This window comes from Arvicanthis niloticus, chromosome 3 (assembly GCF_011762505.2).
Source record: "Arvicanthis niloticus isolate mArvNil1 chromosome 3, mArvNil1.pat.X, whole genome shotgun sequence".
NCBI lineage: Eukaryota > Metazoa > Chordata > Mammalia > Rodentia > Muridae > Arvicanthis > Arvicanthis niloticus.
Window position 1 is genome coordinate 72,197,321 of NC_047660.1, and position 11,960 is coordinate 72,209,280.

General features: G+C 39.6%; 1 protein-coding gene across 1 annotated transcript in view; it reads right to left on the minus strand.

Annotated features, from left to right (window-relative positions):
* Styx (serine/threonine/tyrosine interacting protein) overlaps nucleotides 1–10,596 on the minus strand; it is a 30,351-nt gene extending 19,755 nt beyond the window's left edge. The window contains exons 1-4 of the mRNA XM_034497592.2: nucleotides 10,172–10,596; nucleotides 6,112–6,144; nucleotides 4,303–4,356; nucleotides 1,748–1,845 (exon numbers count right to left, since the gene is read on the minus strand). Coding sequence (XP_034353483.1) covers nucleotides 1,748–1,845; nucleotides 4,303–4,356; nucleotides 6,112–6,144; nucleotides 10,172–10,228 — 242 coding nt within the window. The 5' untranslated portion in view covers nucleotides 10,229–10,596. The remainder of the gene's footprint in view (nucleotides 1–1,747; nucleotides 1,846–4,302; nucleotides 4,357–6,111; nucleotides 6,145–10,171) is intronic.
* Nucleotides 10,597–11,960: the final 1,364 nt, after the last annotated feature.

An 11,960-nucleotide genomic window follows, 5' to 3' on the forward strand; every position in this document is an offset into this window, starting at 1 on the left:
TGTGCAGTAAGACATTGATTGAAGCTGGATATGATATATACAAATGTAATCTTAGTCCTTAGGAAGCAGAGGCAGGACAATCATTCATTCAAGACCAGCCTTGGCAACATAATAAGACCCTGTCTCAGAAAGACAGACAGACAAAGAGAGACAGAGAGACAGAAAGACAGACAGACAGACAGACAGACAGACAAAGAGAATATATGAGGGTTTGAGGAAGACCAAGGAGATAACTCAATGGGTAGGGCACTAGACATGAGTGTAAGGGCCTGAGTTCAAATCCCCACAACCATATAAAAATCTTGGTAGTGGAGATAGAGAAACAGCTCAGTAGTTAAGTGAACTGGCTACTCTTCCAGAGGACTGAGTTTTGATTCCTGGCATCCACATGACAGCTCACAGCTGTAATTCCAGTTCCAGAGGATCTGATGCCCTCTTCAAATTTCCATGGGCATCAAGCACAAAACAGTACACAAACATACATACAGGCAAGAGACCCATACATGTAAAATAATAGTTTTATGCAATATATTTTGATCACATTTTTTCCCTTTCCCTAATCCTTCCCATATCTTCTATGGCTCCATTCCCAATCAATTTCAGCTCTTTTTCTATTAAAGACAGAAAGACAGAAAGACAGACAGACAGACAGACAGACACACACACACACACGAATCAAAACAAATAAACAATACCCCACAAGACAAAATATATCAACAGAGTTTACTTTTATGGCATGGGGCCTGCCCTGAACAGTAACTAAAGAAAAAAAAAAAAAAAAAAAAAAAAAAAGCTAGGTGTAGGGGCTAGAATGATTATTCAGTAGTTAGGCCACCACTTGCATTGAAGATTTCAACTTGGTTCCAACATCCATATAGGATATATAACCATGTCTGTAAACATTACCTCTAAGTCCAATTCCAAGGGCATGTACACTCATGTGCCCATATCCACAGAAAGACAAACATACACATAATTAAAAATAGTATCTTAAGCAGGGCCATGGTGGCGCATGCCTTTAATCCCAGCACTTGGGAGGCAGAGGCAGGTAGATTTCTGAGTTCGAGGCCAGCCTGGTCTACAAAGTGAGCTCCAGGACAGCCAGAGCTACACAGAGAAACCCTGTCTCAACAAAACAAAACAAAACAAAACAAAACAAAACAAAACAAAACATAGTATCTTGAAAAGAAAAGCAAGGTTTGGAAGCTCAGATCTGTAATCCCCGTACTCCAATGGCAAGATGGGAGGCATAGGTTTCAGGGGACTCCCCTGAAGCCCCTGGGCCAAACTAATGTAGCACATGCTGCTGCAAACAACAAAAGACCAAGTCTCAACTCAGTTGTTTCTTGACTTCTGTATGTTAGCAGGGTTGGGAGCTGACTCAAAAACTATTAGGTCAAAACAACCTTATTTACAGAAATATGCTTCTGAATGGACACAATGAAGAAAAATGTAGGTGCCTTTGAGGAAGGGGACTGAGTATGTAGAGATAAGGAGTACAGAAACCCATTCTATTAAATAAATTCTATTAAAATATATACCATACAGCTGACACTTATGAAATACTTGGAAGTTATATTATGCAACAAACTTAAAACCAAGTCATTACAGGACAGAGAAATGCTTACCTATCATGCTTGAGGCTCTGTGTTTAATCTTAAAACACTTTGAAGATCAATAATAATAAAACAACATTACATGTTTTTTCCTTAACATTTTGTCTATAAAGCATAGCAATAATTCTTACCTAAATAACTGTTGAAAGTTTGGTTTAATAAAGTTTGCTTCAATATTTTGCCGTATGCAAATTATATGAGTTATGCCATGTTTCTGCAATATAGGTAGCTATAAAAAGTGGGGAGAGATAATAGTTTAAAATACAGAACATCACATTACAATAATATTTCTGAAAATAGACAAGACTCATCTCTAATTCTTAAGTACAGAAGATTAAAGCTAATTATTGGTGAGTGACCTGACATGATCCACAAGACAATCCAATGATTCAAGCTTAACACACAAAATGTTCTCTGAACTTTAACATGGTCATTATTTATATTTATTTCTCGAGCTTGATGAGAACTTAAAAGATAACTTTTCAAGAAACCAGTACCATTAACAATTGTGACTAAAACCAGGGAGTTTAAAATCATGAGTTCCTAAGCTAGAAATCCCAGGTCTGCCAATGACCCAAGCTCTGTGGCTCAGTTTTGTTCTGTGAGAACGGGAAACACTACCCTTACCTGAGCAGTTACGATAATTGTAAGGAAAGAAAAATTGTGTACTATAAAGACTTAGTCTAAACAAAGTCATGAGATGGAAAACCCATGTGTGAGCATGACCTTTATATGACAGAGAAAAGAGCCTGCTCACTCTATCCTCATAAAGCAGAGATATACCATCTGAGAGACAAAGTTGGGCTCTTAGAAACTCACTGTGTGAGGCAAGTGATTTTCTCAGAAGTATCCAAATTAAACAATATGGTTTTCTTATGTTAATCGGAGTTGTTATCTGTATTTTCTGAGTATATCGGGGTATATAAGCAGGAGTATTTGTTGAATTACTTAGAAGTGTTTGATGGGATTAATAATGAGCCAATGTTCTATGTTCACATGTATGCAAACTCCAAAATTAAAAGCATTTATTCTTTAATTTACACTTAATAATTAAGATACGGTTTCTGCATCTACTTTATTTTACTAATATAAAAAACTACAAGAGGGCATGAAGAAATCTGCTGTAAGTGGGCATGGTGGCACAAGCCTTTAATCTCAGTACCTGGGAGGCAGAAGTGGTGGTGGATCTGAGTTTGAGGTTATCTTGGTCTACATAGCAAGTTCCAAGTCAGCTTGAGTTACATAGTGAAACCCTGTCTCAAACAGTAACAACAAAGAAAGCAAACCAAACCAAACCAAAAACTCCTTTAAAAGCTTTCAAGGCACATTTTAAAGCAAAGCTTAACAGAATAAAATTCTAATGCAATAGCAAAATGTATTTGTACCTTTCAATAGAAGCATTTATAAAAAGGATACTATCACCTCACCTTCTAAATACAAATAGACAAAAGTTATAAAAAAGAAATAGATCACTGGCTAACAAGCAACCCCAAATTCATCTCTTTTATTTGAATCGTATTTAGACATAGTAAGATATGATATGTCTTTAGTAAATCAATCTTTAAAAACGTGTTCATCCCTCTAGGTTTCTTTATCCCAAGTATTAATTTTTATGGTCAAAAGGTACTTTTTTTGTGGGGTAGTATGAGTAGAAATTTGGGATATATTATGGTAACTCAGATTGAGAAATATAAATACATACGCAAAGAAGACATAAGTTGGGAAAGAATTAACAGGAGTCAGTGGAGGACAAGAGAGGGAACAGATATGTGTTTAAATATCAAAATGGTTTATATACATGAAATAAAAATGTCACCATGAAACCCAGTACTAGGCATAGTTATATATGCTAATATGGGTGAAAATGATTGTGAGGACCTGCATCTGGTCATCACTACATTCTGGGCAGCAGCTTTGCTGACACCATCTTCTAGGAAGTCAAAGGTCTACTTGTTTATCACTTGTATATCATCTACCCTTTCTAGCTTCCTTGTTGGTCATCTCACTAACAAGAACCTTCCAACTTCAGGATGACTCTGAAAGTTATTGTCACGAAACTATCATACAAAAGTATACTGAATTCTGAATCAGCAAGTCCTTGAGGAAGATATTTGCTATATACAATGTTTCACACTATATATCACTCAAAAAGAATTAGTATCATCTCCATAATTCATAAAGCTGAGAATTCCTTAGAAAGTGGCAAGATCATCAGTAAACACTAAAATAAACACCCCCATCTTAATTGAGCAACTGAATTAGTCTATTTCCAATGTTAAAGAAGAAGAACCACTATAAAACATGTACTCTTACTTTGATAAAAGTTAACACCCTGTTCTATTTCCTTCTCTGATACTTTGCATGTATCTGATATTGGTCAGAAGATGCCTGGCAGGTACAGATATGACATTTTAAGATAGTAAATAAATTACTAAAAGTTACAGGATTGGTAAATCTATCAAACATAAGATTTCATGAGAAACATAAATTATAAAAACTCACTTGTAATTTGTGGTGAATCACTTCAAAATTATTAATGGCCCAGTAAATGTAAAAGTAGGTTCAAGTATTATGAACACAGTTGTATATAAATGTTCCCTAGTATAAAAGTCTTGCTATTAAAAACTTACCCGATAAAAAGTTGGTTTACTAAAGCCTCTTGGAGACTCTAACCTAAAGTTCATACCTTGCTTTTCATAGCAGAAGAGTATGGGCCTAAGAACAATCCAGGCAAAACTTCCTAGGGGGAAAAAATACACATGTAAAGTTTAAACCTATAGCAAATATATATCATATCACTCAATTTGTCTCTGTGTCCAGGGGCTAATAGCTTTTGCAATATTCTGGTTAAAACTTTGATCAGGGAGCATTTCCCAGCCACATTTAGCAGACTGTGATGAGAAACACAGGTATGCCTTTATAAATTCAAGTGGGACACTCCCAAGTTTTACTCTAAAAAGCCAAATAGTTGAGATCCTACAATGCTTTTTTATAAATAGGATTGGATATAATCAGCACATTATATTATTGATGTCCACATTAATAAGTCTTTTTAAACATCTATTGTCAGCTATAGCCTAAAAATAAAACAAGCATAAAAAAAAATCATCCCGTTAGAATTACATTTACACTAACTTTTATTTGGTCAAAACAAAAAACAGTGTAATAGCCAGGTGTAGTGGAACATAACTATAATCCCAGCACCCAGGAGGTTAAGGAGGAGGATCCTGAGTTTGAGCCAGTCTAGGTTACACACTAAGTTCCAGGCCAGTAGGAACTCACATCAGACCCTGTCATTTCTTCAGATACAAAGCAGCACAAGATGAGACAGGATACAGCTGTCACCACAGTAAACAAAAGCTCAGCTAACTATAGGCAATCTCCATAGAAAGCTCTGTGTTCACTAACTTCTTTTCACTTTACAATAGCATTCTCCTAACATAGCTAAGGCTAGTCCTATACTCCAGGCAGTTCTCCTGCCTCAGCCTCTTGAGCCCAGAGATTATAGGAATGGCCCCAACAGCATCTTACAAGTGTGAATTACATTTTACTTATGTTTGTATTCCCTATAGCATCAGGTTAGTTCTCATATGCACTCACACATAGTTAAAGGTCTAAAGGGAACTTTCTTCTTCCTCTCTCCTTTTTAATGAAGCAGAGCTGGGGTTTGATAAAGCATGAGGGTTAAAAGAAAAACACGTAGAAGGAGAGTGAGACACTTGAGAGCATTGACGTGGGCTTTCCAAAGAAGAGCCTCGAAAAAAGTGAGTTTTCATTAAGATCTTTGCAGCATATGGGATTAAGAGTGAGGGGCACTGCTTATCTTGAGGTCTAACAAAGTTGACTGCAGAGGATAAGAAATACCAAAGAGGAGAATTCATTCCAAAGGGTGAGTATTCAACTCACTGAATACTAGATAAATGAGTTATGGATGTCAACTGGGAAGTAGACATTAAAAAATGAAAAACTACCTAGAGGCTTCAATTATTTTATGGTCAAGTCTCTTGAATTTATCCAAATTAGACAGCAAAGTAAACTGATTTAAAAGAAAAATAAGCATTTTTTGTTTGTTTGTTTGTTTTTCCGAGACAGGGTTTCTCTGTGTAGTCCTGGATGTCCTGGAACTCACTCTGTAGACCAGGCTGGCCTCGAACTCAGAAATCTGCCTGCCTCTGCCTCCCAAGTGCTGGGATTAAAGGCGTGTGCCACCACTGCCCTGCTTCATTTTTTTAAATAAGGAAAAACTGTGACTCATTAAACACATCCACATATTGCTATGATCTTAAATATAATCCAAGAAATTTTTACATATTAAAACTTTTGACACAAATGGTATATACTTATCACATGATATTTTAATGTATATATACACTGTACAATACTCATAACTTGGTAAATATGACAAATCTACAGATTATGAACCAGCAGGTCTCTTTTGTGAAGCGTAAGTTATTAAATAATAGGGGTTGTTTGAATAAATTAAAAGTTGCCATACCTGCATCTCCCGTCTCATAGGGTAAGTCCACTCCTTGGAAAGGAAAACAAAAATAAACAAATAAAAATAAATAGCATGAAAAATATCATAGGTTGGCTCAAGTCTGACAATTTGAAATTGATCCTTGAAATCCAAGTGACAGAGACCAGAATCCTGAATGCTAGCTACCCTTTGAGCCCAGGGCTGCAAATAATAAAAATAACCAGGTATGGTGGTGGCATGTTTATAATCCCAGAATTTAAATGATAAAATCAAGAGGACTGCCAAGTTCTATGGCAGCCTGGTCTACACAGTGAATGCCAGGCCAACCAGGGCTACTTACTTACTTACTTTCTCTGTCTGTCTGTCTGGTTCTCTCTCTCTTTCTCTCTCTCTTTCTCTCTCTCTTTCTCTCTCTCTCTCTCTCTCTCTCTCTGTATGTCTTACACACACACACACACACCCCTATAGCAGATACCTCTGGTGATAGAAAGCAGATTATAATTTGCCTGGTGTTAAGTTGGGTGGAATGCCTATAGACACTGGATACCTTTCTTCTTTTAGTTTCTTTTATTAAATTTAATTTTCTTTTGCTTTATGTGTCCAGGTGTTCTCCTGTCTGCATTATGCCTATGTACCACTTGTGTTCCTGGTTTCTTCAGAGCCAAAAGAGAGTGTTAGATCCTCTGGAACTGGAGTTACAGATGCTTGTGGGCTGCCATGTTGGTGCCCAAAGTCAACCAGGTACACTAGAAGAGCAACCACCACTGAAACATCTCTCCAGGCTCAATGGGATACCTTTTTAAACTGATATAAATATTCTTCAATCTTAGCCTGGCATGGTAGCACATGACTTTAATCTCAGCATTTGGAAGCAGAGGCAGACAGATCTCTGAGTTCAAGACTGCCCTAGTCTAAAATGTGAGTTCTAGGATAGCTAGGGCTACACAGAGAAACCTTGTCCCAAACAAACAAATGAAAACAATGAGCACTTAGCCAAAATGACAGACCATATAACAAAAAGAATAAAGACTAATCCATGATAGGAAAAATTCAAAAGGAGAACTGTCTTAGAGTTTTTATTGCTATAATGAGTAGAAGCAACTTGGGAGCAGGAAACAGTTTAATCTGGTTTACAAATCCCTAGTCATTGTCTATTGAGGGAAGCCACGCCAGGAATTCAAACCAGATGGGAACCTAGAAGCAAGAGCTGATGCACAGGCAATAGAGGAGTGCTTCTTACTGGCTTCCCCCTCATAGTTTTCTCAGCTTGTTTTCTCAGATGACTATAGCTTGTGTCAGGCTGACATAAAATTGGCAGCATAATACCTGTTCTACAAGCTCAGTGCTACAAGCTCAGAAAAAAAAAAAAAAAAAAAAAAAAACACTTTTCAAGTACAAAGAATAAAAGGCAATCCTATACAAAAGCATCTCTGGAAAGGTAGCTCAGGCATTAAGACTAAAGCTTTGATTCTAGTGCTCATGTTACAGGCCAAGAAACATGAAATTTGTATAGCACCAACTCTGAGGTAGGTAGAGCCAGGAGGACGGCTTGGGATTTCTAGCTTCCAACTTTGCCAAGAAAACATGAGCCCCAGGCTCAGGCAGAGACCCTGCTCAGAACAGCCATAGTGATAAATGATTGTGTGCATGCATGCATACAACATCCACTCATGTATACAAATAAGATTTTATAATCTTTAAAAATTTCCTCCAAGCTGGGCATAGTAGCACACCTTTAATCTCAGCATTCATGAGACTGAGGCAGGTGGATCCCTATGTGTTCGAAGCCAGCCAGGATAGACCTTGCCTCCATCCCCCCAATAACTTCTTATAAAAACCAATTTTATTTTTTAATTAATTAATTAATTTTTGGGAAAAGGTTTCTCTATGTAGTCCTGGCTGTCCTGGAACTTGCTCTGTACACCCCCAGAATTTTACTTTTTAGAGATTTATTTTTATTACTTCACATGGATTAAGTGTTTTTGCTTTTGTGTATGTATGTGTGCCATGTATGTGCTTGGCTCCCTCAGGCCAGAAAAGATCATTTATGTCTTGGTAGTGGTGCTCAAGCTGTAAGCTGCTCTATGGCTGCTCCTCTGCCAAGTGCTCACCCCTGCTAAGCCTTCTCTCCAGGTTTACCGCGAGGCTTGACAATCTGCATGCAGACCTTACTTTCATCATTAGTACATCTCTATCCAGTCTTTCAATGTGTGCTGATCTTTGAGAGCTTTCTCATCTTAACCCTACAGCTATGGTTTGAGTGTATCTCCCAAGGAACAAGTTTTGAAACATCTAAGCGAGGAATTAAAAGGTGGAAACTCAAAACAAATACAGTGCGCTGAGAGGGCCTCTGAAAGTGATTAGGTGTAGATAATGTTGTTAGCATAAACCTCATGAGTATATCCTGAGTAAGAGGAAGACCAAATGGCTGACAGACAAGACGGTCTAAGGATATATGAAAGACACTCAGAGAGACAGACAGACAGACACACACCCCACAACCTACAAGAAGGCCATTACTCGCCTGGCAGTGATTTGATTTCCTATGCGGAAGAAACTGATGCCTTACATGTATCACTGGGAAAGGTAAGTCAATGTTGTTAAATCGATAAACTTCAGTAAGAAGTTAACAGTTTTTGCAGGGAATAAATATAATTATAATAAAAGGGGGAGAAAAAAAATAAGCTCTAACTTTTAAGAACAGGGGAGGGAGGAATTAAGATGTATTTAAAAACCCAAAAGAACTAGGAGTCAGGGCTCCACTGGCACTATGTGCTGTGGTATACATATGCAAGTCTCAACCGTCACTACTACAAATAAGAAAGAGAAGCCTCCACGGGCCTCTAAGTCCATCGTGTAGGAGAACAGGGGTTGAAGGACATTCCTGGCTACACAAGACCTTGTCTTAAAATTAAAATTCATTAAAAAAAAATAAGTAGTTAGGTTTGGTGGCACACACCTTTAACACCAGTACTCAGGAGACTGACTTTAAGGCCAGTCTGCTCTACACAGAGTTCCAGTACAGCCAGGGCTACAAAGAAAGCCTTTCTCAAAAACCCACAACCACCACAAAACAAAACACAAAAAGTGGTCATCAAATGAAGACATTCAATAGAATTAAGTATTTGGTATCAACTCTCTATCTCATATGTAACTCAGACTGGTCTAAAATTTGCTATATAACCATGGTTACCGTGAACGCTTTATCTTTCTCCTTCCACCTCCCAAGTAGTGGGATTACAAGTGTGGCAGCCAAGAACAGCCCCAAATACCTTTAAAGCACTGAGAGATTAAGGGGTGTACACCTTCAATCCCAGCATTTGGGGTGCTGAAGCAGGAAAGCCTGGTCTAGTGAGTTCCAGGACAGCCAGCGCTGTGTAGAAAGAACTATGTCAAAACACACAAAACTCTAGGACCCTTTTTTAATCCTATTAAATGTCAGAGCTAAGAATCCCTGTCTTGTTACTAATTTAGCCTCTGGCAAACTCTAACTTAACAGTTTCTGGTACCATAAAATATTTGCAACAGATGCCAGATAAAGAAAAATCAAGATGGAGTGAAAAGAAGCCCGAAATCATAAATTGGGAGAATTCTGCACTCGACAGTACTTTCCTCCAAAGGCAAGATTTGTGATTAAAAATTTTCAAATTCAAAGAAAGTAGCTTTTTGATTTTTTTTTTTCTGTTATAGTTTTGTGTGGGGTTTTTGTTGGTGGTGGTGGTTTTTGACTTGAGAACTGGGAGAAGGTGCAACTCCAGAGTTCACGCCTCCGGTCTATTCCACACGTGGGGCTGGTTATGTGTCCCGCATGTGAACCTAACATCAAGCTCAGATTAAAAACAACTCCACAGCGTGTTGCTTTGGCAAAGATGAGTCTATGTTCAAGAAAAACCTCCACGCCGAGGCGAGTGGTCAGGGGTACTCTCCGGGGTGGCTCCTCCGCCAGGGTCCCAGGAGAGGAGGACCTCATTGCGGCTCCCCAAGGAGAAAGGGAAGAGTCTGGACAGTCGGGCTAGAGGCGCTGCTCGGCCGGAGACCCCGGGGCTGCCAGCGACAGGGCGGGTCGGCGGGCACTCACCTCGGCGTCGTCTTTGCACTGCGGGAGCGAGGGGAACTCCAATTTCACGTCCTCCATGGTCCCAGGGCCCCGGCGGGTGGGCGCGGTGCGCCCGGCCGTCCCTCGGGCTGGCAGAGGCGACAAGGGAAGGAGGGCGGGAGGAGGGCGGGCTGACGCGCGGCGGGCTCACAGCAAGCTCTTGCGGACCTCAGGGTCCAGGCGGCTGCGACAGGAAGGCAGAGAGCAGGGCGGTGCGCTGGCAGCCGCCATGCTGCGGCCGTCTCCCTCCCGCAGGTCTCCGCGCCCCTCAGACAGCCGGGATCCGGTCCAGGCACGAGCCCATAACCGTCTCCTCCCGCCCCAGCCCACGTGCCACAGCCAATCCCAGCCCACGTTCGCCGACGGCCCGCCCCCGCCGCCGCCAGGTGTCAGCGCGCCTCCGCCCTGCCGGTCCGCGAGCGCGCAGACGCGGGGGGAGGGGCCTCTCGCGGGGCGGAGCCGAGGCGGAAGGGAGGGAGGAGAGGTCAGGGCGAAGGCAGTCTGCTGTCAGGCCAGCTAGGCCTTCTCGATGGGATGGGAGTCCCTTCAAAGTGCCCTCCATGATGCCACACTCAGAAGAATGCTGCCCAATCCGTGGGGGAAGTCATAACCAAACAGGAAGAGTTCAGTTTAAATTCATGTTAGACTACGTAAAAAAACAAAACAAAAACAAAACAAACAAACAAAAAACCCCAAAAAACAAACAAACAAACAAAAAACCCGAGATACCCTTCACTTTTAAACAAAGTAGAAAGTGGCCTCTTAGGTAAGTAACAACTCAAATTATCCAGAAAATTTCAAGAAAATGATTCCTAGAAAAAGTCATCAGAAATGTAAATGATATTTACTAAATTGTACTCAGTAGTCTTTAAGATTTCTCTGAGTCAAATTTTCAACATAAAATATGACTGTGTGTGTGAGGAGTTGGCATTGGAATTAGTAATTTTTAAATTAAGAATGTATCTTCTCAGGGTCTCACTATGTAGACCTGGCTGATCTTCAAATTCACAAGAGTTCTGGGATTAAACAATTAAAGGCCTGGTTCTGAACAACCTTTGGTCTCACTGAAGGCTGCAAAGTAAACGTGTAACTAACACTCTCTACTTTTCACTGTATTTTAAGACTACTTCCTGGAGACCTCAGAACTTACTATTGTTATCAAAAGCCATCCTTTTAAAACAAAGTGGAAGGGCCATGTGTTTAACTTAGATTTCTTCTAATTCTTTTCATGTTGTCATATATGTAATGCATGTTCAACATACAAAAGTATAACTTCAATAATTAACTAGATGGCCAATAAGATGTTCCATGTTCTCTAGTATTACTAGAGAACTACAAACTTTTAACCAGCTTTAAAAATTACAAAAGGCACAGAATACCCTGCTAGTAATTTTAAATCAAAAAATAATCCAATGGCAAGTATGGTGAATGCCTTTAATTCCACCACTTAGGAGGCAGAGACTGGAAAACGTTTGTGAGTTGAGGCCAGCCTAATCTGCACAGTAGGTTGTCCCAGGCCAGCCAGGGGTACATAGTGAGACCCTGTCTCAAAAAGAAAGGGGAAAAGAAGAATTACATACCTAGCTAGATCATTTATGGTTAGTCCTTTGGTATTTATGAAACTGAAGTTTGATGTCTTTATTTAAACAATCATTAACTATAAATAATCTCAATTTTTAGACATTGACAATTTCCTTATACAACTTTTGATTGCCACATGAAATTAGAATTGTGTACAAGTAACAGAACTTTTGTTTTGAACATTTCTGAC